Below are 24,239 nucleotides of genomic sequence, written 5' to 3'. Positions count from 1 at the left end.
AAGGCTGTACGGACGAGACTTTGTCAAACCTGGATTTGACTTAAATCCAGGCTTATTTAATTCTCCTTTCGTGTAATAGGCCTCAGGGCTGCTTTCATGATTTCCATTTTTGAAATGTAGTATCCCCACAATATAGAGCACATATCATTATATATATATATATATATATATATATATATATATATATATATATATATATATATATATATATATATATATATATATATATTCGCATTGAAATTAATCTACAAACACAGATGGATCCTGCTACATGCTGGTGATATATGATAAGAAGCATGACGGACAAAGACAAGCTAATGTGAACAGAAAGACTGTTTATTTGTTTTACAATAATTATCTCGGTTACATTCGTATATAAACTTTTAGATTTTTCTAGCATTTTTTTACAGAACTGTGACGTTTTATCAGATTACATTTCTAGAAAAAAAAAAAAGGATACATGCATCCACACATGAACAGCATTAAAAAGTAACAAACTTTATATAACATTAGAAATGGAAAGACAAAACAAAAACAGAGTCACTTGTCAGCTCTGAGCTCGGTCTCACTGTGCTCATCAATTGAAGAAGGAACGGATTAGAGGCGCGTCCTCTAACAACGCTGAAGCAAACGGAGAGCGGCTTTATTGGCTGAAGACTGGGATGTGGAAATAAAAATGCTTTCGATTCACACCGACAAATTTCAACATCAAATTTAAGCATGTTCCTAATGATATAATACAAAGTTCCATTTAGTTGAGCTCGCTCATTTGCACGAGGCACCACAAGCAACCAATACAAAAACTAAACAGAAAACTAAACAACCATTGTTGAAATGGATACAGGAAAGACAACCTCTTTAAAAAAAAGGTAGCGGAAAGTGCACTTAGTGGGTCCGCCCAGCACAAGACCCTGTCCAAAAATCCTCCACACTTGCCTCCCTCAAACATCAGAGTACATTTTAACCACAGCGTCAATTCGTTTTTCGAAAATAGACAATTTTTGCTGTATGCAAGTTTGCAGATTGGCTATTTTCGCCGTGCGACACTGTCGTACGATGAAATCGGGCTTAATCGGTTAAACGGCCGTCCAGACCAAGCACTATAACTATATAGTTTTAGAAATAATTCTAACTCAAGTGGATGGCAGAGTCCACACCACAACTATAACCACAACAGGGATGAATGATATCGTTAAAGTGCTTGGTGTGGACGGGGCCTCACAGCCTCGCTTTCTGATAGGCATTCATATGTTATAGTCTTGTTTTCCCTGTGCCCACTGCATCCGTTTAGCTCCCCAGGGAACAGGAGGCTATGGGAGTATGTGAACAGGGCCGTCAAGTCCCAGCTGCATAGGGCGACTCTAGCATCAGCTGCTACCCCCGTTTCCCTACACTCCTCCCTGAAATGTGCACACATTGTTCCCAGTACCCTAAAATTAATACAAATCTAAAATGAACACAAATAAAAGCAGTCCCTCTCCATTACAACACTTGTTTTGGACTGGAAATGGAAAAAAGCTGTGTAGTGGAATGATATACTGTACATCTCCCAGAAGAAAATAATGTTTTTACAACGCTATTCTTTCCCCCATCTTCACAAGGCCTCCAAGCATGGAATTTATTTATGATTGTTAAGTATAATTTACAGCAGGTTTTGTAGGCCAAGCCAGACTTGTAAATTACATTACATCAAGCCAAATATCAATGGACAACATTGGGTTTCTCCAAATGTTTTTTGTGATATTTAAAAATCTAAATCCATATCCTTTAACAATGCAAGGCATGAATACCATGCCTTTGTTTTTTCACAATGTCAGAAATAACTCTCTAAGATAGAGTCTAAGATGAAGTCAAAGAACATTTCCTATCCATGAGACATTTCCTATTACTACGAGTGTAGTCTGAAGACTGGGGGGGGGGGGGGGGTATAGGGAATGAGAGCACAGCTATATTCTGTACAGTTATGGCAAGGCTTTGATGAATGACCACAGGAGATCACTGGCTCTTTACAGCATTTTGATGCGAGAGAGGTGAAAGGTCACTTGCCGCTGATCTGTCTCCACAACAGGAGGAAGCTCTGGACTCATGGTAGCGTGCATGGCTTTTTAAGAAACAAAGTTATGTACTGTCCTCAATGTCGCCTATCAAGACGACAAAAAAGAATGCATGTAAAACTTAGACTACAGGATTAACGTATAAAAGTACTAGACATGTGGAACACAGAGGAGGAGAAAGGGAACTGGCATAATATACTGAATAACATACAGAGATAGATGGAAAAGATTGAGAAACAAAAGGCATCTTGAATCATGTTAGCAATAGGCAATGATGACGACGGTAATGATTGTGATGCAGGAATTGGTTCAGTTCAAGGACAGAACGAGAGAGAACGACAGATACAGTAGGGATGGGAATCAAGAACAGGAATTGGACAGACAGACAGACGAAAGACTGGAGGAAAGGAATGGAGAGAGAGTTAAGAGAAGGATCTTTCTCTGTAGATTGTAGATATCCTGACTGAGGTGTGCGCGCTGTTCCACTGCATCTGCCCGGTCCTCACACCTCGGGGACGGAGTGGTCCATGGATGAACGCAGGAGTCCAGTAGACATCCTGGCAGACACACCGCAAATTAGCATACAATTTAGGCTTTTAGCTGACGATTCAGAGTGACTTACAATAAGCACGGTAAACACACACATCGATTGCAGAGAGACAGTGCTGTAGTGCCTCAGTAAAGTAGGATCACAAGAACCTAGCGTCAGTCTAAACAATATATTACCAAATGATAATCCGTACATTTAAACTATAGGATACCAGGTAGACAATGAACCTCTATCTAAATATTCTAAATGACATTTTTAACATTGTGTTCAAGAAAAAAACAAGTAACAAAAACATGAGAACAAATGACCATTGAAAAAAACTCCACAAAAACAGGACATTGACAACCTCGCTAAAAAGCCTCCATGGTGTTCAGCAGGGCAGTGTGCTTGAGATTGACTATGTTTCAATCGACTGTACATTAACGTTAATGCTAAGCGTGGCTTATTCAATATGCGAGAACAGACTATATGGATTTTGGAACACACAGGTCTCATTTTAAAACCAAAGGTTAAATAGTTTAATATAATAATAATAAAAAGCTGGTTGTCGGGTCCATCAATTTCAAATGGACCGACCGAGACCTGTGGCAATTGAAACCGATCCGACCTGTGCCCGAGGGCCAAGTCAATATTTTGGACCTGACCCGGCTCGGTTCAGGGCTCAGGTCTTCGGTTCCGGTGCAGACCCGTGCTACCCTCTAGCTTGGACACAATGTGAACTGTAGCCTCACCTTTTTATCATGTGTTCGTAAATGAACTTGGGCATGATGGTGATGGTCATTGTAGTGACAGAGGTGGTCAGAATGTCCTTGATCTGAGAATCCTGGGGGGAAATACAGAGAATTAAGAGCAGCTCAAAATATACTATGTTTATGCTGTATCAACAACTGTCATAAATAATCCATAAATACATTTACTGACAATGTTGGGGTCCTTACACAAAACATTTTACTCTTTAACACATTGATTGCCTAGATCGAGTTAACTCGTTTTTAGAATCCATCGCTTGATTGCCTAGATCGAGTTAACTCGTTTTTACATTTTTTGGGGAAAATTCCACAAGGGGCGACCTAACACAGCTTTGGAATGATCGATCGTCTCTCAGAGAAGAAAAATGTGGATGTGACGTCATTCCAAAAAACGTCACTTCCATCCGCCCCAATGATGGGATTTTCAGAAAAACGGCTGTAACTCAGTTTCTTTTTTTTCCATTGAAAACCACCCATTTTCAGCGGACCAAAGCTCCAAAATGGCGGATCGCGGTTGGAAACTTGTCGTTCCCATGGATACACAGATCCTTCCGTCTACCCACAGGAAACTTTTTCCGTGTGTTTTTTTTACACAATGTCGGTTCCACAGCGTTTCAAATATCATCGGATTGAGGTAATTATACGCCGGCACGGGGATAGAAAACTATGTTTAATATCTTGGCAATCAATGTGTTAAATGTCACTAATTTCAAAAGTGTCATAATAATGTCATAAGTTTAAGTTCCAACCCTACTACAATCAGAACAAATTTGTCTGATGTGTGTGCCATCACCTTGCTGGATAAAATGTTATTTTGTGAGAATACTTCCACCCAGAGAAAGTTACTTTTCTGCCATTTCTCATCTATGTTTGCCAACATTGCTACATGCTCGCATCAACCAAGAAGTCTCAGCTTGACAACAATAAATCACGGCAGCAGGATTTAGTTTTTGCATAATTTGTTTGTAAAATTCAAATAATAACAAAAGTACAGATGTATTATTATTATAATTATTATTATAATATTATTTTATAATAGACTCATTCATTGGGAAAGTTACGGTATTACAAGTTAATGGTAACCCCCAACAATGCCAAAAGAGACACAGCATGAAGCATATACACAAAGAGGGCTGACCTTGAGCCCGATGACATTTTGGCCGTTGATCTCACAGATGTAGTGGTCGGTCAGCATGCCGTTACGGGCAGCAGAGCCTTCTTTGACCAGCGAAGTGATTTTGCCAGACTTGTAGATGAAGCCCACATGTCCTGAGCTGTCTTTATGCATAGTGATGGTGCGCTGGAACGGCCTGGACAGATTAGGGATGGACAGAGATGCAAATGTTAATAAGAGTAACTGGTGTTGAGGCTTTACTGTGACAGTATGAGAGGTTTCAGCTGGCATCTCCTATTGTTAAAGTGTGTGTCTGTTGAGAATGTCTTCTGCACAAAACACAAAAAGCAGAAGGAAATCTGGGGCATGATAGGAAAACAAGTACCTCCACTGAAAATTTGATTGAAGTAGATTGAAGAAAATGGTGCAACAAGAAATGAAATTAATGAAAAACAATGACAAGTAATTGTGTTACTGTGTGTATTGGTTATGAGATTATATATAGTATAGTTTAGGTCTATTGTAAATAGCATATTCTGCAAAGCAGCACAAACACGGTGCCAACAATTAGCAGCAAACCCCAGAGTGGAGAGATGACCAGCAGAGGGAGACAAAGATTGAGGAATGTCTGGTTTGCGCTTCAGTAACATCCATTTTTGTTCCTGGTCTACCATACACTACCTCTTTAAATCACAGCAGACATAATGTTTTTAACCATTTAAATATAGCAATGCATATGCATAAGAATAATGTTTACAAGGCCAGCCAATGTACAGCATAGACAAGAAATACATTCAAAACAGAAATGTATATTTCCATCCTTAGTTTATTGGTTCGCAGAAATGTTATTAACTCTATGGATATTATGGCTAATGTGACCCGTTTGCTAAAGTAAATGTGTTTTAGGGCAACAAGGTTTCAACTTCAGTCTTCAGTTGGACTTTGTCAGGCATCATTCCTTATAGAAACAGAGTATCTATCGGTGCAGTAGGGCTGGGTACCAAAATCAATACCTTTATGGAATCTACCGAACTGCTTCATTAGCACTAGGTACCGAAAAATGCTTGGTCATTCGGTTCCACATTTCAATACAACAGCCTAATTTATACTCTGTATATTATTATTATTATCTGTACTATTATTTCCAGGTTATACATAGAATTTATATCTGCTTTATTGTCATTTCCATTTGTCCCTGTGATATTTCAGTACGTTTATTCGCAAATGGAGAGGGTGCAGGGGCTCCATAGCTGGGAAACGTTCTAATACATCCATGGTGGGTTTGAAATGATGTTCTTCTTTTTCAGACAAGACAGCAGAATGTATCATTTATACACAAGGTAATTGGAAATTAGAGTCTGTCAGCATATGCTGTTTGTCCTACTTATCCTGAATGATATTATTTTATTGTAAAGTTAATGTTACATGTGCACAGACCTAAACATGTTTTTTTGTCTTCCGACAGCGGAAAGGAAAAAGCTATGGGTATGATTAAAGGTGGAGTAAGTGATATATTTTTGTTAAAACGTTAAAGCTCTATATTCGGATATCATTGCTAAAGAGTTTTTGTTCAATAACAGGGGTCTCCCCATCACTCCAGTTCTTTAATAAACATTAAATCCATTTTCAGGTTGGAATACCAATTGTCTCCAATCAGGAGAGAGAACCCCCACAAAGCTTCAATTTGATACGATTCCAGTTCCAATTGTTTGTTAATTTGTTTATTCCGTATGAGTTCTCTCTCCTGAAGACTCCTGTTACTGAACAAAACTCTATAGCAATGATTATAAAAATATAGAGCTATTTAACACTTATTTTACCAAAACATGATCACAGGCCCTGAACCCATTTCTGCATCTCTAGAAAGACATTCCATAATTTTCTATGACCTGTGTCATATGTCCTCCTGCATTGTCCCTCCTCACCTGTCTCGGACGATGAGTTCAATGCGGGTCTCAGAGGCCGCCTTCAGGGCCTTGTGGGCCTTGTCCAGGCTCCATCCAGCACAATTCTGGCCATTAATCTGGAGGACCTGGTCCCCGAAACGCAAGCCAGCCAGGGCGGCGGGGGAGTTGGCCTGCACCAGCTGGATAAACACTCCCTGGAATAGCAGATAATAAGACAGAGAATGAAGATAAAACATAAGTAGATAGAGGATACACAGGAGGGTGGAGGAAGAATAGAGATAAAAGGTTAGAAATTAGACAGGAGAAAGAGGCAGATAATGGACAGAAAACAGATGAAAGAAGAAGAAAGGAAAGGGAGAGATTAAACAGACAGAGAAAAAAATATTGGAAAGATGGCAGGAGGGAGGGAGAACGGCAGGGAGGACACAAAACAACAGGATCCAGGGAAAGGACTTTACTATGCCAACCGTTTTGAGATATAAAAAGATATTTAGCTGTTTTCATTGTTTAGTGGGTTAATGCTGTACTGACAGTATTGTTTTTCTTTCAAATAATGGGGGGTTGCCTTCTCAACTCATCCCACTAATTTCAAAAGATACCCGTTGCATTACTGCAATTGGATACAAACTAAATAATTAACTCAAGCCGCTCCCAAGCAGACTGAGAGTCTCAAACAAAACACATTGACGACCAGGACTAAACCATAACACGTTAAAGCTTTTGTTCTTTCAGTTGCCACACCGACAAACATCAGCAGGTTGTCATTTTCCAATAAATCTTTCAAAACGGATTCAATGGTGTGATGAATAATTGATGTGAAATAGCCATCATGTCAAAAGGGGACTCTTGGTGCTGTAGACTCACGTTGTCAATGGCTCTGAGCCGCAGCCCCACCTTCCCGTCTTGGTCCTTGCACAGGATGACCTCCCGCAGCCCTGGGCGGATCTCTGCCCTCCTGATGCCAACGTCGGCCCCCGTCACGGGCCGTACCATGCCCCCGAAGCCTGAACTGGAGGGCACCGCTACCTGCTGAGGAGAGGGAGGGGGGGGGGAAGAACAGAGGGAGGGATGTGAGGAATAATGTAAAGAAGGAAGGGTGAATGGGAGGAGAGAGGGACGTATGATGGAGGGAGGGAAGGAAGGAAGAAAGCGTAGGAGTAAACAAAGGCAGAAGGAATGATTAAAAAGAAAGGAAAGAACGACAGACGGAGTAGGTGAGGGAGAAAGGGAGCAAAAGAACGAAAGCAGGGAGGTGAGAAAGAAAGAGAGGTGGGTTGAGAAAGAGGTGACTCGAGAGGGATCAAACACAAGAGGGGGAGAGGAGAGGAGGAGGAGGAGAGGAGGAGGAGGAGGAGGAGAGGAGGGGAGAGGAGAGGAGAGCCAAAACAGAAGAGGTTGGAGAGAGAGAGAATAAAGAGGAAGGCTCTATTAAAATTCAGCTGGAGATCAAAAGGAATGCTGTATCAGACACTGTGTGTGTGTGTGTGTGTGTGTGTGTGTGTCTCTCTCTCTCTGTACATGTGTGGTGGAGATGATTCAACCATTGCTTTTCTAAAAATCTCTCTGTTACTGTGACCAAACCCAAAAGTAGAGAATCCAGATGGTTGAAAGGGCACAGAGAGAGCCTTGTCATGCACGCGCACACACACACACACACACACACACACACACACACACACACACACACACACACACACACACACACACACACACACACACACACACACACACACACACACACACACACACACACACACACACACACACACACACACACACACAGTTGGAAGTGAGCAGAGAGCTCACACCCTCCTACACACAGCTCCAGGCTTGTGATGAGTCAGTTTGTAACGTGGGCCTCTAGGAAGAGAACAGCGCTCAGTTCTGCATGATCAGCAGCTCATCGCTCGAACCACACAGGGTTATCACGGTTTAGCAACAAAAAAAGAGTGGTTTTAAATTGCTACAGACTTACAGTTCTAAACTAGTGGCATCCCGACTCTTGTTTTGCGGTAAACGTCTAAAACTAAGTGTGCGTATACAAAAGGAATCATGGGAGGACCATGGGTAACAGGAATGCTTCCATGCACAGCGATTATCAGATCATTTCACATGTTAATTGCGTGTGAGTGTTGGGGGCACCACTAGCCGAGTGGTTAATGCGCGTACCACATATAGGCTTTGGTGCCTGACATCGAGTCCCTGATTCCCGGGCCTCTGCTGCTCGTCACTTTTTTTAAAAAGTGTGATTGTTAACACTTACATTGTCAGCCACAGGTACCAAAGCTAGGTTCCTCTGGACTTCATCACTGTTCAGGCTCAGGCCCATGTAATCTCCCAGTTCCTGTAGGTCAGGGTAGAGAGTACCTGGGAGAAGGGAGTGGGGGTTGGAGAAACAGGAGGGTGGGGTTGAGGGGGTAAGAGAGAGCAGGTGGGAGGTGTGGAGATGGAGAAAAAAAAAGGGTACAGACAGCAGAGAAGAGAGAAAAATGGAGGAAAAAAGAGCCTTTTTAGCTGAATGGATAAATCTTGGCATTTTACTTTAGTTACTTTTGGGTACAGCTTCATTACACAACTTAATGCATTCTTTTTTCAGTATTTTTTTTTTCCCAGGACGTTTTTAAACGTCTTTGGCAGGCAACAGCTAATTTCTCAAAGACGTTTATAAACGTCTTTGGCAGTTATAGAGTTAAACTCTGGCTCTATTCAACTAGTTTTGTCCCACATGATGATCCAATACCAATCAGAACTCATCACTTGGTTTAGTGTTTAGTTTCAACTGTTATACCTCAGTCTGACTGCCATGAGCACAGTAATGTAAACTAATGGGCTGTACAATACATCTCTCGGGCAAGTCAAGTTAAAAGCATAGACTAGGGCTGGGGTAATATGCAATTTTGAGGAACCGATAAATCTGGATTATTAGTAATTATTTCTAAGCTTTAGTACTTTTAATGATACAGATAATGTTCAATTGAATATAAACACACAATACACAGATATAAAAGTAATCCTATGTTGTTTGTCTTTGTAGCATTAACAGACCATGAATATGTTCAACAGACCTGCCTGCAAAAGTTAATCAGACTAATCAATAGGGGTGTCGGAAAAAATCGATTGGAATACGAATCGCGATTCTACTGTTGGACGATTCAGAATCGATTCTCTTTTTTTTTTTAATCGATTTTCAAAAAAAAAAAAAAAAAAAAAATGGATCTTGGATTTACCTTTGTGTGTTTACATTATTATCAGTTGATAAAACTTTACAATTATAAAAGCTACATACATGTACTCTGTTCTCATGCCAGCAGATTGGAGTAGATCCTGAAATCCTATGTTTTGAATCAAGAATCATTTTGAATCGAGAATTGTTTGTTTTGAAAAAAAATGATAAAAATCTGAATCGTGACCCCAAGAATCGGAATCGAATCAATTCGTGAGATAGCAGACGATTCACAGCCCTACTAATCAATTGCACTTTTTTCACGTCATTGACATATAAATAAATAAGGATTAATTTTTTTAACTGCTTTTCGATTAGTCGATTAATTGAAAAGTAATCAGTTGAATAATCTCTAAGAAAATAATTGATAGTTGCAGCCCTTGATATGTGGTCCCAGCCTGACAAAACACAAGTTAGCTACACAATCAAACTGAAGTATAATTCAGAAAGCTAAAGATTGAAAATAATCTCTGGACAGTTCAGTTATTAATAACTACCCATTTAATGTGTTTTGGGTTGCTCTCCCACTTCTTTATTTTGGGACGTTTTTGAGTCATACTGAAGCCCTCAAGGAAGGAAGGCATTCATGTCAAATCCAAGTACTTTCAAAATCAGGTAAACAATATTGGTGGTTTAGCAATAATAACATTCGGAATTTACAGCTGAGCCTTTGGGGTGTGTTGTGGGCTTACATCAGAGACAGTTATTATAAAAGGTAAACACTTAAAAAGCCTATTAGCTTTTCCTGTGTAGGAAACTGGACTTTGAGTCTAACCGGTGTAAAGGAATTACGCATACAGTAAGCAAACACTATCAAGGTGTGTATTGTGTATGTACCGGTAGCCGTTATCTCAACTAGACCTACCGGTAGTCTTTATCGCTGATCTCATTCTTTCCTGCATGCTTCATTGAATTCACACTGCCCATTACAGCAAACTCACGGCAGACACAAGTCCAGCTCTCTAGAGGAGAGTTAATAAGCAGCTTGTGTGCCACTGCTACAGTACAGTAAAACTTTCCTGGCATGAGCCATTCAGTTCCTGGGCCTATCAGGAAAGGCCACCGTTAGCCTCTTTGTCTGTCTGTGTCCATTTGTGTCTCTCCCAGACAGTACGTTTTTTTCTTATGTTTCTGCTTGCATGATGGCATGACTGTTGCAGTTTTCTGGTTTGGAGACCCCTAGCACTGCCCTTCCAGCATTGTGGATAGTACCGCACAACACACATCCTGACTATGTCGAGGGAGGGGACATGACATGTTGGAAGGTGGTAAGAAGTAGGGGGAAAAAAACCCTAAAGCAAAGAATAGAGTGAGAAACAGACAGACACGCAAGCCCAAGCACACACACAATATGTATGTGGTCCACCTATGTACTACTTTAGTATTGTCTGACAATACTGGTGATACCCCACAAATAATCATTATGTAGTTGTAGCTGCTAGTAGTTGTATTGGTGGTATCAGAAAAGAAGGACACTCTGGTTTAGCAAACACACTTGGAGGAACCATTCCAAACACCCACACTGGCCAAAAGATAATGTGAAGAAGAGAGGGAATTGTTATTGTACAGTCTATGATTCATTCCAACCTCCTACGTTGGGTCTTAAATATAGAAAAAACAAAACAAAACATAAAATCTGAAAATGTTCAGGATTTTCCCTGGCTTTTTGGAGGGCTAAGGTGCTGTGTTGCTGGTGAGGTGAAGTCCCTGTCCTAATATCGCGATATTCAAATGTATCGATATTTTCTTACACCACTATTTTCATATATTCGTCACACCTACCCAAATAAGTCACAACAAAAACTATCCTGGGACTGGGAATCAACTGGGTTATTCAGAGACGATTACACACAAATTTGTTGTGCATAACAAGGCCCTTCTCAGCATCAAATCATCAGAATCAAAACAATGCGCATGTCCATTTCTAAACTTGCACCAAAACGTTTAGTTTTACAGTACGTAAACACACTGTCTGCCAGGGTAGACTACATTAATCCCCCAAAAAAAATACATTTGACCATTTCATCGTTTATTAGAAAGATAAGATGTAATGTAACTAGCTATTGTAAACAGTTTTCTCATTTACTTTAGCATTAGCATCTGGAACAGTATAGTTAAATTAGTTTTCCTGTATTCTCAAAAGGCCTCACTCATTTGCAACACTGGCCCCAGGATCAGTAAATAATGTTTTCATGTAGGCCTAAAGATTCTGGGCAAGTTACAATATTGTCAATTATTTGCAAATGATGATGGAACTTGATTTATCAGTTCCATTTTTATAAATACAAACAAAATAGCAGATCTACAAGCTCACATTGCAATGCAACACATGAGCTTGTAGAAGGTCTTTTTACTATTTCCGTGCAACACCGTGACCGTCATACAACAAAGTATACACTTTTCCACGCACAAAACCCACAACAGAGACTTGACCATCAAAGCCATACTAAGAGCCTTGGGACTTTTCCTTTAACCATAAACTCTAGGAGAAAGGTGATATGGTTGAATGGAAACTTTAGGGAAGAAAGAAACGTCACATTGTCTATACACTGAACACGGTGACTACAGTTTACAGCATTAGCGTGCCTGAACCGCAATCCAGTGGTGTTGTCAGTCAAGCCATCCACTTTTACCTCCTTTCCTGTCTCTCTTGCTCTCCTCAGCACTGGAGGAGGAAACTCCTCCCTCAGTCTCCTCTACCACCCCCCCTCCACCACTCCTCCTCGTGTCTGTCACTCCTCCCTCTCTTCCTTTCGGTAGCCCTCCTCTCTCACATTCTCACCCCCAATCCTCCCTTGTCCCGGCAGTGCTGCCAGAGCCAGTCTCCATGGTGACTCATAGCTAGCTAGCTACCTAGCTGGGCAAAACAAAGGGCCGAAAGCCCACAGGACTTAGCATCCAAAAAGCACGACTAGACGAAGACACTCAATGAGTGGCAGAGGAGGGTGGAATAAAAGCAGGGGGTGGAGAGGCAGAGAGAGAGAGAGAGGGACCAGAGAGTGAGTGAAAATTAGAAGAATTTGTGCTTTCTGCTCTCTCCTCGAGGGCCCCTATGCCCATCTTTTGCCTGCCTTTTATCTTTTGTAGCAGACCCCTTTTGTCTCACTCTGTGCCCTCCCTTCTCTTTAGTCAGATACCTTTCTCTTTCGTTCCTCTCTTTCCACCAAATTCCCTTCACTTAACAGACCGTGGTGTCCCGGCCTACTTTCACAGACACTCCTGAAAATATTAAAACCAGAGGTTAGAAAATAAGATGAAAGGGATGTGGGGGGGGGCCAGGAAAATCGAGACAGTTGGCGGTAGGGAGGATGGGAGGTAGGGGGAGAGAGAGGAGAGATAATAGCCTATACATGGGGGTCTATTCACTCCCTTTATAACCGCCCTGGACCCTGTAACAGACCTCTGCCCACCCCCGGCCCTCTCACTCCACACATTTTATCTGTCCTCCATACAACCGAGCAACAGAACCCACTAGCCATTTTCTTCCCAAGAATAGAGTGGTTCAGCAGGACATACCCCCCGTGGAGAGACATGGGAAAAAAACACCCGGGCATCAGAAAAGAGAATGGAGAGCAGAAGAGAGAGAGAAGGATAAGGAGGACAAAGGAGATCAGACACGACTGGACGCCTGAGGTGTAGGTATATTTTTGGGCTGACCTGCTTCTCTTTCAATGTCGTGGGACTCACTTGATGCTTGTGGGCCGAGGGTGTCAGGCATAGGTTGGTAGGTTCCTTGAGGTTGGTATGTTCCCTCAGTAATGGCTGGCATGTTGGAGGTGGTCTCGGCAAATTGGGCCTGGGCCTGGGGACAGCAGAGAAAACACAGCAGTGGGGTGAAACTGTATGTTGATTTCATCTCTGTCTTTCAACTTTTTATGTGTTTTTGTTTGTGTAAATTAAAGGTCCTATGACATGCTGTTTTAGAAATATGTTGCCTTTAGTGACAAGGTTGGAAGTGGTTAAGTCTGTCTGTGGGTTTTATAAATATTTAACCAATGAAAAGCATTAACAAGAGCTTGTGACAAAAAAAACATTCGATCTATTGGAACAGATATTATTTCTTTCCCCATTGCCTGAAAACAAAGTAACGGTTTTGGACATACAGGTTTTCCGCCTGACAGCAAGCAACAAGATGCAGTTGTGAATATAAACAGACAGCCCAGTAAGTCTCTGCACATCAAACTATAGGCAGATACAGTACGCTGGCTCCGGGCGATAAAATGTAGCTAATAGGACCAGCTAAGTGAGGTTAAGCCACTCCTTCCTCTACCATATTCCACAAAAAATATCTATATATAGAACATCCTGGCTCACATGCAAATATCCCCTACTGTAAAGTTCTGGTAAGTGACGTAAACATGGCTGCCCTTGTTCACTGAACACCTGTGTAGGACGGGTACCTTTCAGGTAGGGCTGGACAATTATAAATAATCGACTAATCAATTTGTCTGGTAATTAACCAATAATTAAGCACTGTATTATACAGTACTTCCATTGTACAATGGCAGCGTACAGAAATAGTGAAAATAGCGAAATAATCGTGCTGGGCACTCGGGTGGCGCAGTGGTGAAGTCAACCGTGGTGCAACCGCCTTTGTCGGGGCGTCTATGTGAACACAATTGGCCCGTGTTCGGGGGAGGAAAGCCGGGCAGGGAGGGTGATATTGGTCACTGCATGTACTCCTAAGGGCTGGGGCGGCACCTGTCAGCGGGGAGTGTTGGGCGGGAGGAGTAGGACGAAGGCTCTACGTCTTCCCGGTGGGGGCTCCTCACTGGCAGGTGAGTCAGTAGGATACAGCAGCAGTGACGACACAGAAATGTGTGTGGGAAGGATTAAATTGGCATAACGAGTAAATTGGGGAGAAAAAGGGGGTAAAAATAAAAACATAATTGGCTAATCTAAATTTTAAAAAAAGAAAACAATTTAAAGAAAAAAAGAAAAAATTGTGATATTGATTTGAAGTCAAATCACCCAGCCTTACTTTCAGGGCATTCAATGTCTAACTCACTTTAGAGACATACAGAGGGAAAGAGAATGGGCTCTGACCACTGACTAAACACAGCAAGCCAATGATTTAATTCCTCAATCTTACCTTCATCACCTTGTCCACCTTCAGGTCCTCTAGGGATGGATACAGAGACATCCTGAGAAGAGAGATGGAGACTAAGTCAATGAAAAGCACTAGTTGTGCAATCTGTGCATTGTATTGTGTCTTGTGTATGTGTTTGACTACCAGTCGGAATATTTTGAAAAAAACGTATGTGTGTGGTGGTGGTTAACGGTCTAAAGGAAGAGAGGAAAACATGTCTCTATAAGATAAACACCCAGTCGGAGCCGGAGGAGACTTCAACAAATGCTACAAGAGGGTTCTACAAGGCTGCCAAAACTCTTAATGAGATTCCTGCTATTCGATTAAGTCTTTCCACCTAATCCTCTGTGATCCCTCTCCATCCATGTGATCCCCTCGTGGTGGGAGGTATACAAGAGGAGTAACGATTGTTGGAAGGAGGAGAGGAGGAGGACAAGTAGAGAGAGGTGGAACATAAAGAAAGGAACATCCGTCAAGCCCACACTGACTGCATATAAAATAATTGGATCAGAATCCTTTCTGGTTGCCCATGCCGGCTTCCACAGTCAAAACTTCATTGTTTTATTGCACCATGTAACCGTGTTGACACATATAGTCCACAACGACAGAATGCTCATAAATGCACAGAATGCATTATGGTTCCCACTGTCTGTCGGCCCTCAGGTTCATTATCTGTTGTAAAACACGACAGCGGTTATGCAAGTTTCAATTTGACTTCCCTTCTGTTCCGTCTCCATCTGGGTTTCAGACACCCGAAATGTCGCAAGCAACCTTCACCTTTCATCTACCCGTGTACTGGAAATGACAAACACGCGTGACTGTTGTAGGTCATCATCAGTTCAGTCAGTGGATATATTGTAGTGTTAATATTCCTTGCTTTGCATACTCTCTGCATACCTAGCGTGTGGTAAGCTCAATTCAATTCTTGACACTTGCCATCAGTCTCCACAGCTAGTATAATGCATGCCATGCTACTTCAATGCACATAGTGACAGAATGCTGAGGATGTACATTAATGCATGTAGGCTGCCATCTACGTTATGTCTTGCATCAAGCTCAGCTCATCATGTGCTGAGAGTACGGTTAGTATTATCCATGTACCACCTGACACCTGTACCTGTGTTCCCAAGTTCTTACAATAACGTTACTACACGACAGAAGCAAAGGAATACAAACACCCAACAAATAAACGATGCACATACCTTACTCACTGCACATTCTATAAATCGTTTTTTGCTGCCAATGCTGATGGTGTATGTATGGAGGTATAAATCTCATTTCAAATTCTATTAATCTGATACACATTTTTAATCCAGTATTATTTTGTGTATAATAATAATTATATTATACTGCTGTTGTTGCACAGTGTCAAGGATGTTTGAGAAGTAAACATTTAATATGAACTGAAATATGCTATACTATATAATCTACTATACTATGTGGTCCTCTTACACCAACAGTTGGAATGTTTGTGAGATCTGCATCTCGGCTTGAGGGCAGGGAATTTACTACATCTAATGACCAGAGAGTAGCTGTGCCAGCTGTTAAGATATGTCCTCTGTCCAGACCCAACCTTTATTATTTGATGACCCTTGGGGTTTAGGGGATGGGCTGGGACGCCTGGGAGCTTTCCTTGGTTTTAGGCTGTAATTTTTTCTTGTTACTTTTGTACTTGTATCTGGGATGGGATGGGCTGCTTTTGCCAGTATATAGACGAATCCACAGAGCGGCAATCATAAATGCGGTGTCAAGCGGGTGCCGCTCCGCACCGCAACGCCGCAGCTACAGGCAGCGCTCTGTGGATTCGTCTCTATAAGCTGTAAGTAACTAGTTAAGTGTTATGTGAGTCAGGTTTGTGTTGTCCCACTGAGACAAGTGAGTCTGGCTCTACTGTATTCGAATAGATTTAAATCTCTCATACTTTGAAATCTGAGTTCGTCTCATTATTGTGTACGTTCTGAGTACCCCGATATAGATTTCCAGTGGACATGCCGCAACAACATTCTGATGCTTGTACCAGTATGATATTTTTTGGTCAAGGTGTTTTGTTAAAAGGTTAAAATACAACATTCTGATAGTATTCATTGCTATATAGAGTGTTTGTTCAATAACAGCCCCCCCCCCCCATCTCTCCATCTCTTTAACTCATTCACTGCCAGGCTTATTGATCCATATGCCACAGGCAGGAAAAATGTTAGAGTCATTTTTTTCTCCGTTTACATTTTAACATTGAAGTGGATGGAGCATTAACTTTTTAAAAATCGTTTTCTCCTAGTTCCTTTGAGATAATTTTTTTTTTATTATTATTTTTATTATATATTATAATAAAGAAGCGATAGGCAAACTACTCATCTTTGCATGGTCAATTTATCTGGGCTGGGTCCTCAAAACAGGGTTTTCTAAAGCAGGGGTTTTCAACTGATTATGAACCAGGGACCACCACCCTGACTGAGAATCAACCTGAGGACCACTGTTGTGATATGGGGGAAAAGCTTGAAATTAAATAATGACTGTTAAGGGCTTAATTTAATTTGAGGTGAATTAAATCAAGCCCTTAACAGTTATCATTTAACTGAGATGTGCTAGTGGTCCAGAGCTAAAAAAAACTCATGTTAACTGATACATTGCAACTTAAGTATGAATCATGCGATTGATTATGGGTACATTTCCTAACTAGAAAATGTGCTCCGAGGAGCACATTTTCTAATTAGGAAATGTACGTGAAGCTTGACCAATACGTGAAGCTTGACCAATGTTGACCAATGTTAGCTTGGCTAGGGGGGGGGACACACAGAGGGACACACAGAGGGACGGGAACGAAAACATACTCTCCACCTCTGGCGGAGACAATAATGGTGACTCAAACAGGCAATCCGGTACAGTTTCCCTTGAGATTCTAACTCCCAGTTCTTGACATCCGACTTCCCAGTAACTGACAACATTGACGCGTCATTATACGTCACCAGGTCATTTACTGCACGGTTTCTCAACCAGTGGTCGATAAAATACTAATCTTCACTGTCCTACATAACTAAATGCTTAATCAGGGACCACATGCAATACCTTCACGGACCACCAGTGGTCCACGGACCACCAGTGGTCCACGGACCACCAGTTGAAAACCCATATTCTAAAGGTTTTAAGGTCAAGGCAGAAAGCAGAAGGTGATCGTGACTTTGCTATCCTGGTATAGCCATCCACAAAGCCTCATGGAAGGTAAATGTATCCTACTTTTCATTTTAACAACATGGCTCTGAATGAGGCAAGATAAGAAGATGTCTTGAAATTAGTCTGTCTGTGTGTGTGTGTGTGTGTGTGTGCAATCCATGGACAATCTCGCAAACCACTTGACTGATCAGCTGCCGGTGCTACTGATCAGCTGCCTTGGCCTAAGGCAGTATGCCAAGAAAGTGACTCCCCAAATATGTTTCACAAATTGTGATTCCCCCCCCCCCACATTTTCTAAATTCATAAGTGCAGATAAATAAAAACAGATCCAACCTCCGACTGCCACCCCATATTTTGGCAAGAATTAACATCCGAGACCCACAGGAAAGCCACACAGTTATTAGTCCCTGTCATCTTTTACTATGCGTGTGTGTATCATGAATTTGTTTTGCTTTTTACATGTTTTCTTATCACAGTCTCTCTATATGACAAAGTAGTTTTGTTAAAGTGTGCTGCTTCTATGCTGGTGTGTGGGACTGATGATTTTGCTCAATCCTAAGAGCAGCTGAGACAGAGAGATGGAGAGAGAGTCGAGAGACCCAGAGAAACTAACAGGCAGCCATGTCCTAAATGGTGTATGTCTTATGACTGTAGCAAAGCAAGCTAAATCAATCGGTCCATCGCTGAGGGGAAGTCAAGGAAAGATACACACTGCCTTCCTTTATGGGAAGTCAAGTGGCCTCAATGAGGCTATTGAATAACTATATGCCTGCTTACTATGACAATGTACATTAGACAGAGTGAAATAAAGAGAGTGTGGTAAAACATTTAGAAAGAGACTGAAAGAAAATGAAATATAATCATAACCGAGACAAGAAGAGTCACACAGATTTAAATACGTTCATAGAAGCATTAAAAAAAAGGAAAAGAAAGGACAGAAACGAAACCTAAAGAGACAAGAGGAAGAACTGAGTCAGCTCAGATGACTGATAAGGTAGTCAGCTCAGCTGACTGATAAGGTATCATACTGTAAAAAAATAAATAACAAGAATAACAGGTCAGCTGAACATAAGAACAATTTTAATCCATGTTGTTTAAGTTGAGCAGTCTCTATTAAAACATTATAATAATCCCATTATAGGTCATGGAAAGACCAAAAAAGCAGAAGCAGTAAACCTAAAGGCAACTACTTAATCAACATTACAAGATGGACAGGAAAAGGATGTGACGAGGATGATGATAATCCCACTCCCACAGATGCCCAACGGTGAATGTAATGTCTTTTCTCCCTTACACAAACACTGCAAATATGACAAACCACATTATTTGTAATCAAGAAAGAAAACTATATCTGCTCGACTGCTCCCCAAACATTTGTGAGCTCTATCCTCCTTATGAAAATTCCATAATCTCCCCACGCATTAATCTCTTCAATTCAATTAAGTGTTCAATGTTTAACTAATTGTCCACTTGGCCAGATCTCTCTATAGCTGGCCTGCTGATAATTCTTCTTCACAACTGACAAACAAAATGGTCTACACCTGTATACGGTCCAAAGTATTTTCCAAGCTGTCTCTGCAATTCCCAAACTTATAATGACATGTCAATTATCTCTCGTAATGTGGGTACACATTTATTACCACACAAGTAGGCGAAAATCTGGAGTGAATCCTCAACATGAATGAGACACTCTCTGACCATAATCACATCACTGTGAGGTCTGACTCTCAGTCTCTTGAGCTACTACTCCATCTTTGTAATTTCAGTCCTCACAAACAAATACACTATTGTGTCATTCAGCACAGAGAGGCACTTTAATACCATCCTGTGTTTGCTTTTCAGCTGTGTTTGTTTGCTTTGCGTCCCTCATTGAGACACAGACTAGGCTTATATAAAGGATAGGCGGAAAGAAAATGTGTTTGCGTGTCTCTTCTTGTAATGACATGACTAAGGTACACCTTCACAAGTGCCTGGTAGTTTGGACTATTGACTAATAGTTTCCCCCCATGACATTTCCATGGGGGAAAATCCAGCATAAAAAGAGACAAATAAGGCAGTATCAACAGGGATGCAAAACATTTTCCATATACACATCAGGCATCTATTATTACATTGGAGTCAGCATAGCAGTATTCAGCCATCCAAATGCAACGGTGGAGTGACCAATGGAAGGGGGCTAACTTCAGCCAGCCTGAACGAATTGGTTAGATACATGAAGAATGTGGTCCCCCTGGCAACTTATTCCGGTTCTATTGACATGGCTGGGAAAGGGACCGGGGACAGCGAGGGAGGGGGGATGATAAGAAGGAAAAAGACTGACAAGGAAACAGTGGTCTACTGCTTCCAATTGCCCCACCCCCATTTACTGTACACCAGTGGTTCTCAAACTTCTTCATTTCCAAGGACTCCCGTAACTCTGAGAGTGTACAAATGGAACCAAATGGACCCGTTTGTATACTCTCAAGTGTTACAGACCTGTAAGGGTCCGTTTGAAACCCCATCGAGGAAGGCTGAGGGTCCCTGGACCCCACTTTGAGAACCACTGCTGTACCACCACACCAACAATGTGGGTCTAACGGTAAAAAGAGACATTAATTTACCCAGTCAGCTCCTTTAAGCTGTATTATATAATGATGAAGTTATGACATCACACACACCCACTTGGCTCAAAGAGATCATCACTGCGAAGAGCTTTCGTTGATTCAAGCTTATTTTTCGCTGGAATGGAATTGTAATATTACTATGGATATAAGCCCAATGCTTGATCCTATCTGTCGATGTTCTCTACAACTTCTTGTGTTTATGTCAATTTGATAGATGAGTAAAAGAGTAAAATGTTGCTCGTTTCCCCGTTAGCTCACTGACTGGGCCATATAGTGATATAGAATTAACCCTAAGAGCGTTAGCTTGGGTGGATCAACACATCGCACATTATAAATCTTAATTTTGTATGTCCAGTGAAGCCTTGCTAACACACAGTTAGTTCTTTCTGCCTGTAACGTTGTTGCTAACTGTAACTGTACCCCATAACTAAACAGGAAACTAGCAACACTTCCCGTCTTTGTTCATAAATCAGACAAAAACATCAAAACACAGCGGTGGAGCAACGAAGCTAACGTTAGCAGCGTTGCCAGGTTTTGCGAGAGAAACAAGCAACCAGGTATATGAAAACAAGGCCAAAAGAAGCGCGCCCATCGCCCTTTAAACATGTACCAACCTGTACATGGAGTTCTTGATTTGAAAATGTTTGAGAAACACTGGTTTAAACAACATTATAGAACACAAGCCCAAATAAGCAACTACACTTTAGAAAACAAGCCCAAACGCAACCCGCAACAACTACCAATATTTACAAGCAACTTACCAGCAAAACAAGCCCACCGTCGCTTGTGAAAAGCGGACATGGCAACGCGGAACATTAGCTACAACAACGTTAGCACACATAGGTAGCTCGATACCGTTGCTTTTCGTACCACGTTTAGTCTCACCTTTAATGCCTTGGTCGCAAAAGTCCAAATGAAATGCTTGTAATAATGACTCCCACGAAATCTCAGACGCCCGGCCCGCTTTGGTTACTTCTGTATTTATTATCTTCCTCTCGTCTCGCACCTCGTCTTTGTGGCTGTCAACGATGCGAAGGAAGGGGATTTCTGTTGAAGTGAAGTCACCCCTGGTTTACTGGCCGAGGAATGTGGACTCCAATCCTATAGCCCGAAGGGACGTTCAGCTGCGCTTTGATTGGCTAACTGGTTGTCAGGCAATCCCTATAGAAAATGATTATGCCAGAATATCAACTGGATATTGGCAATCGCTCAATCTTCTTTCTATTTTATTTGTTTATTAAAATAATAATAATAATCCCAGATTGGGAGACAGTGATGACTATGCATAATTGCGATTAATTGTCCAAATATGTAAGAATATCAGTGGACACTACATTGCAGTGGTGTAAAGTAACTAAGTACATTTACTCAAGTACTGTACTTAAGTACAATTTTGAAGTATGTTTTACTTTACTGGAGTATTTCCAATTTTCTGTACTTTTACTTCTACTCCACTACATGGCAGAGGCAAATAGTATACTTTACTGACTCCACTACAATTATTTGAAAACTTTAGTTACTTGTTAGTTACTTTACAAGCTCAAAATGTGTCACGATTTGAGTTTGAAGTGGTCACTGTGGTTCCCAGGCAACCAACCCATTCAGTTTGTGAGTGACCGTCCCTCCGGGCTTTAGGATCTAGACTGCATTTCTCTCAATGGCGCAGACGTACAGTTACAGTACCAGACCACACCTCTTAAAACTTCACCTTTTTATCAACCGTGGTCACATGAGCATTACTCACGAGTCACGACAACGAAACTAAGTGACTTGGGAAACATAGGTCAACGTTTCCACTTGTTTTATGTTGTCATCATGGGTGTCATGTTGTCCACCCGTCAAGTACTCAGCTCAGCATGTAATAAATGGCCTATAGACTTTTTTTTTTCTCCACATGTGAATAGCCTGGCTGTAGATGTCAGGATTTCGGACCATTATATTGTCAACTCACCATTATTGTGAAATGATTGTTTGTTTGTTTTTTCCTTTTGTAGTGTATGGGTTTTATGATTTTAAATGTTTTTCAACATTGTATTTGTTTGTTTGTGTGTGTGTGTGTGTGTGTGTGTGTGTGTGTGTGTGTGTGTGTGTGTGTGTGTGTGTGTGTGTGTGTGTGTGTGTGTGTGTGTGTGTGTGTGTGTGTGTGTGCGTGCGTGCGTGCGTGCGTGCGTGCGTGTGTGTGTGTGTGTCACTGTCACTGTCCTCTCTCTTCCAGGCCAGCACCCTACTCACCCTACTCACTTTCAAAACTGCCCTAAAGATACACCTTCAGGAGGCTGCAATTCGAAAATGGCCCCTGTCTAAGTCTTAACCTACCCCCCCCCCCCCACCCCGTTTTCTGGGCGGTGAAACCGCCCCTATATGTGAGGTTTGGATATTTGCACACCAAATCCTGCGCTGTGATTGGCCACAAATGTACCCCCCTAACCCTGCACCATGATTGGCCAATCACAGTCTATTCGGGACTGTGATTGGCTAGGGAAACATGACACATGTGCATAGCCCTATATAAGAAACCATAACTTTAAAAAAAACATAAATGTGTTTTTTTTAAGTTATGGTTTCTTCCATCACTTCTTGGAGACACACTGGTAGGTTATCACTGTGATGACCACTGTGACCACACCGCCCACTTCACACTGGGTGTGATTTTTGGGCGGTGAAACCGCCCCGATATGTGATCTTCCAGACCATTGCACCTGATCTGCTCCCCTTTATTAACTCCATCATCAACACATCTGTAACTTCAGGCTGTGTCCTATCTGCCTTCAAGTCAGCCAGAGTCATGCCGCTCCTCAAGAAACCAACTCTTGACTCCTCAGACGACAAGAACTACAGACCGGTATCACTATTCACTCCTGTCCTTTCTTTCCAAAACTCTTGAACATGTTGTTTCCAACCAGCTTAAGCTTCATCTATCACAGAACAACCTGCTGGATCCCAACCACTTTCAATGTAGATATTATTTATGTTTTAATATGTTTAGACTGATGATAGGTTCTTGGTTTAGCCTACCTATCATCCTAGATTACTGACGCACTACACTGTCTCTACGCATTTGATGTATTACCTTGTGTTTACATGGCTTACAATAAATCACTCTGGATTAATTGTAAATTGTGTGTACAGAATAGTATATATACATATATATATATTATATCATTTCTGTTGCAACAATGCTTTTTGGTAATTACCTTGCAAATGGGGCACCATTTAAAAGGGAAATAAACAGACTTTGTTGCAACAGAGAAATAATCCAAATGCAAATTTCAAAACTTTTTTTGTTATGTTAATATATAGCACAAATGTATGTATATGTATTCCCCCACCCAAACACATTTTCCTCAGGCATAAAAAAGGTGAACTTGAAGTAACTTGGGAATGATACAAGAGCAAAGTTATGATTGCTTGATGACTGTTTACTGTGTGAACCAGCGTGTTCTGCTAGCTGAGATAAGTCATTTTCAATTGAATGTGTGGACTTTAGGCCCGTCATAACTCCATTTGAAGAAAGCTCAAGTCCAAGATTGTTGTTCTCTTCAAACCAAATGAACTAGATGAACACATTTCTTCTTTATGTCTTGCCAGTGGGCTGATATAATAGTTAATAAATAACAGATTAATAAATTAATCAAAAGGTACATTTCATTCAAGTGTGTATATCCACTTTGAAAGTCTCAAGTCCAAATATGTAAATTTGTCATTACAAGAAGCATGGTACATCTTAGGCAGAACATTGTATAGTATATATATGAAATAATAGACATTTTCCAAAAGCAGGT

General features: G+C 41.3%; 1 protein-coding gene across 4 annotated transcripts; it reads right to left on the bottom strand.

Moving 5' to 3' along the window:
- Nucleotides 1-315: 315 nt before the first annotated feature.
- On the bottom strand, nt 316-21,537 carry sdcbp2 (syndecan binding protein (syntenin) 2). Of its 4 annotated transcripts, none has more exons than XM_080445356.1 (9): nt 21,343-21,537; nt 14,690-14,741; nt 13,255-13,399; nt 8,638-8,741; nt 7,239-7,400; nt 6,393-6,568; nt 4,492-4,663; nt 3,336-3,427; nt 316-2,611 (listed from the first exon to the last, which is right to left on the bottom strand). In XM_080445356.1, exons 2-9 carry the CDS (start codon nt 14,738-14,740, stop codon nt 2,557-2,559), a joined length of 957 nt encoding a protein of 318 aa, XP_080301482.1. In that variant the 5' UTR covers nt 14,741; nt 21,343-21,537; the 3' UTR covers nt 316-2,556. The 4 variants fall into 4 exon arrangements, with proteins under 4 accessions (XP_080301482.1, XP_080301481.1, XP_080301484.1 ...); XM_080445355.1 differs by having other exon boundaries at nt 7,239-7,403; nt 21,343-21,535; XM_080445358.1 differs by having other exon boundaries at nt 13,285-13,399; nt 21,343-21,535.
- Nucleotides 21,538-24,239: the final 2,702 nt, after the last annotated feature.

Source organism: Gymnoscopelus braueri (assembly GCF_963280865.1).
Source record: "Gymnoscopelus braueri genome assembly, chromosome: 12".
In the NCBI taxonomy this organism is placed as follows: domain Eukaryota; kingdom Metazoa; phylum Chordata; class Actinopteri; order Myctophiformes; family Myctophidae; genus Gymnoscopelus; species Gymnoscopelus braueri.
Note: the sequence above shows the minus strand (reverse complement) of the source record. Positions and strands in the feature narration are given on the sequence as shown.

Coding starts and splice junctions, on each gene's coding strand:
- sdcbp2 (XM_080445355.1), bottom strand. CDS start 14,740: ATGTCTCTGTATCCATCCCTAGAGGACCTGAAGGTGGACAAGGTGATG. Junction 13,400..14,689: donor AGGTGGACAAGGTGATGAAG/GTAAGATTGAGG, acceptor TGCTGTCCCCAG/GCCCAGGCCCAATTTGCCGA. Junction 4,664..6,392: donor GAACTCATCGTCCGAGACAG/GTGAGGAGGGAC, acceptor TAATCTGTCCAG/GCCGTTCCAGCGCACCATCA.